Source organism: Syngnathus scovelli, chromosome 6 (assembly GCF_024217435.2).
Source record: "Syngnathus scovelli strain Florida chromosome 6, RoL_Ssco_1.2, whole genome shotgun sequence".
NCBI lineage: Eukaryota > Metazoa > Chordata > Actinopteri > Syngnathiformes > Syngnathidae > Syngnathus > Syngnathus scovelli.
Window position 1 is genome coordinate 11,243,898 of NC_090852.1, and position 4,133 is coordinate 11,248,030.

At 39.2% G+C, this 4,133-nt stretch overlaps 1 protein-coding gene across 1 annotated transcript; it reads right to left on the reverse strand.

Moving 5' to 3' along the window:
- Positions 1-490: 490 nt before the first annotated feature.
- mterf2 (mitochondrial transcription termination factor 2) lies at positions 491-2,889 on the reverse strand. The gene is made up of 2 exons (XM_049721978.1): positions 2,783-2,889; positions 491-1,730 (listed from the first exon to the last, which is right to left on the reverse strand). The coding sequence occupies exon 2, from the start codon at positions 1,699-1,701 to the stop codon at positions 574-576; it is 1,128 nt and encodes a 375-aa protein (XP_049577935.1). The 5' UTR covers positions 1,702-1,730; positions 2,783-2,889; the 3' UTR covers positions 491-573.
- Positions 2,890-4,133: the final 1,244 nt, after the last annotated feature.

Genomic DNA, 4,133 nt, shown 5'->3' on the forward strand with positions numbered 1-4,133 from the left:
TAAGTTACTTAAGTGAGTCCATTATCTTTATCCAAACAAGGTTTTTTTTAATCAATTGCAATTATTTGAATGTCTCATGGAGACATTCAATTGGCATTCCATGCAATGCATACAGTGACTGCGGCCCTGAACTAATGCTCGATAGAGCTTGCTGAAGAGGACATTGGCAGTCAAAATGCAGACTATCGTTTCTTCTACAGCCTCCTTTTTGTCTACAGGGCACAAAACAAGATATGCTTGGATGACTGGTGTGAAAATCATCCTGATCGCCAGCCTATTAAACACCGTTGTGATGAACCAAAAACAAATTACACACAGAACCTTTTTCTTTACTCCGGGTGTGTCCCAATATTTATGTCCACTTGTTTTCCACATTTCACAATCCTATTTAATTTGTTCTTTTAATCTTAAAGGTTATCAAGCTTACATTGTGTGGTGGTAGTCTGTCCGTAATGATTAAATGTATAAATAAAGGCACATAGACAACTAGTTTGATGAGAACATGTTGGCATTCAAAGTTTAATTCATTTCAAGTTTAACTCATGTTTTTTTTTAGTGTCCGTTAAATGTGCATCAGTCATCTCCTTTTAAAGGAGCAACAGGGTTAAAAAGTGGTCTCGCACTGCATAGCTGTAGTTTCCCGAAGCTCACCTCAAAATCCTTCTTAGTTCCATTAAGAACGTCCAGACTAGCAGTCCTGACGTCATAACCACGTGACTTCAATCTCTGGATGCGATAATTAACTATTTGTGTTGTCAGTTCCAGCACAGTCGGCGTTCGAATAATTTGATGCATGCTAATTCCGGCCCGGAGGAGCCCCTGGAAGCGCTCAGCCAGGGTATCTTCAGGATAGTAAAGTAACGCCGGACAGCTGACAATAATGTCTCGCAGTTCTGTCTCGGAGCAGCCCAAGATGTCCTGGGAGTAGTTCAGGGTGCGGTGCATGCTGTCCGGGTTCAGCTCGATAACAAAGCCCTTCAATTTAGAGAGGAGGTAGAGGAGCTCTGCTGTGCTGAAACCTCTGTCTTGCAGGAAGAGCATGTTCTGCCTCAACACTTCAGGCGGTTTGAGGAGCACAAAGGGGTTCTGGCTCAGCAGCTTCTGAAGCCAGATCTTCATGTTGGCCTCATCTCCTCCCAGATCCCGGTAGGTCTGTTGGAGGGTGCGAACCATGTCCTTGTTCTGCTCCACTGGACGGCTGAAGCTCTGCGGGGCACTGGCCATGAGCTTGGTGATCATGCGCTTGTTGAGGTTTAAGCTCTGAAGATAAGTGATGTTGTTGCGCTGGTTGTCATGGTGACTTGAGGAGGTGAAAAAGGAGGCGGGGAATTTTTCTATGATACGAACCAGTTCTTTCTGGTTGGGACACACTGACGTCCAGAGCTCTTTCTGTGCAAGTGTTTGGTCTGGATTGCAGAGAACAGCCTCCGGGTAAACCGTTAAGATTTGAGAAATGATGCTCCCTGAGGCACCCAGGCCCTTTAATAAATCTGCAACCTCCTTTGTGTATGCGGGATTCTGATGCAAGACCCAGCTTTTAAGCTTTCTCACCTTTTGGATGTCAACAGAGAGATCATACAGAGCCTCCACAGTCTGTTGGTTCTCTGCTGAGCTGAAGGTCACACATGGTCTGAAGCTTGAAGGTAAAAATGTCACACGGTGACATTGAAGGCACAATGATGCGGTGATGAGGCGCAACATTGCTGAAATCAACGCCGTGTCCTGATCACCTATGAAGAAGTAGAGGAAACATAAGCAAGATGCTAATAACACCTTTGTGACCCCTTAGTAAAAATTACATCATCCTATGGATATAAGACATCTGTTGAAAAATAAAATATATCGCTCAAATTGAATATAAACACAACTTGTTTATTCAATAACGATGAAATGCCACAGAATATTCAACACGTTTAAATTATACATTGCAATTATTCGACCAGGTAACTGCATGAATGCATGCCAGAACAACCTTCAAATCACACAACAAAAGGCACTAAGTTGACTGTAACACTGAAACTTTTACAAGACAATCAAATCACACCCACTGTTTGAATCTACAATTTAAAAAACAAAAAAAAAGATCTATCTGACCATGTTTGAAACTGTATGGTTGTCTTATAAATATTGAAATTTCGTGCATTATATTTTTGTTTGAATTTTAGGATTTGTTTGTAAAATCCATATAATTCATTCTCACTACCTTAACTTATTAAGTATTCTGATGTGAATAATTCTTTTCAGTATACACGTTTCAAAAGTGATTTTAATTTCATTAACCTAAACTTTGCATTTTTAACCTGTACTTATCGATTTATTTATGCCATTTGTAAATCTCCCTTTTCTAATTTGTTGGGATTTTCTACATGCAGGAAAATGTGTACTGTTGACAAGTGCATTTTTAAAGCAGTAATAGATTTATATTAAGTGTGAGCCTCATTAGAACATTGTGTAGCTTTTCGTCAGGATGTTTTGGTGTGTCACATATTAACAAGGCGAGATTCAAAATTGTTGTTGAAAGATATTTTTGAAGGGCGAACCGGCGAACCGCCGTGCCCCGTTTGATTTGACCTTTGTTATTTAAATTTTAGTATTTGCACAAACGACATTTATCCCCCCAAAAAAATCTGACACGTCAGATCACAACGAAAGATTTTGTTAGCAAACGTAGCTTGGAGCGAGAAGCATAAGCACAACAGAAAATGCTGCAATTGCCAGTGCAAATGTGATAACTACCAATGTAAAATTATGTAAATACGACAGTGGGTAAAGCAAACATTACCTTCGGCTGTGGTACGCGGATGTGACGTTCTGACTTCTTTTCCCACGCGTAATTCCTCATTCTATTCTCTTTCATATGGAACAGCGACAACTACAGGCTGCTACAAGATCAGCGGCTAGATTGGCGTACGACCACTCCAGTTCTATAACACGACTACTAGTACTATAATAATAATAATAATAATAATAATAATAATAATAATAATAATAATAATAATAATAATAATAATAATAATAATAATAATAATAATAATAACTATTTACATTTATTTATAAAGGTTTGACTTTAACATCATCAATAATGCTAATAAATATTGTAATAGGGGCATCACAGTACCTTTTAGATCATAAGTATCAAACTCAAGGCCCAGGGGCCAGATACGGCCAACCACATCATACTGAAATATTGCTATCAAATTGTATTACATCCATCTTTTTAAAATATTTGAACAGTTTGTACTGGTCTCTGATTTCAAAACCAGTTATTCATCAGTTTGTTGTGTAACCTATACTGTGTGTAATATAAGGCATTGAAAGTCTTAATGGCCATCCGAAGGAAACTATGACTGATAATGAGTTTGGCACCCCTGTTTTAGATGCATGGATTGATGGATGAACTGAAAACAGACGGAGGGACAGAAGGACGGATGGAGGGACAGACGGAGGGACGGATGGATTTTATCAGTGATTTTTCATTACTAAGTGTTCAGATTTATTTGATGATTATTTCTATTTTTTAATTGCTGTTGTTGCTCTCATTGCTATAGCTGTGGTTCTTCTTCCTCAACTTCACATTTTTTTATTGAAGCCGCTATGTAACCAGTATTGTTCTACTAAAAAGAATGTTGGCAAAAATGTATATGTCTCAAAGAGCAGTTAGTGCGTCTGAAGCATGAGTGTCCATGAATACACTCTGGGTAATCAGCCCGGAGTTGAATTGGTGGGAGCACATGTAGCGTTTTCTCACAGTTGGTGCTTGATCATGATGGTTGATCACCAGCTTTGCAAGCTGTTCCCTTAGCAGCATGGGAACTGCTGCTGAGTGGGAGGTTGACTTCATTATGTTCAAGTAAACAGATGAACTACCTGGAAGGAAAACAGGTCAGTACTTCTGTGTTTTGTTTTAATGCTTAATATCTTGAGAGGTCTGAGTTGGCTGCACGAATATGCCAGTTCAATAAAATGTAAGATGTTCAGTATAGTTGATTTGTACAATTTAATCAAGGGAAACAACTTTCTTAGAGGTATGAAGCAATATGAGGGCCTGTAAACAGTGTTATTCTCTCTGGTCCCATTTGCAGTCAATCTGTCAACAGATTCGTTGCCTGTGTGCAGGCTCTCAGCAAGTCATG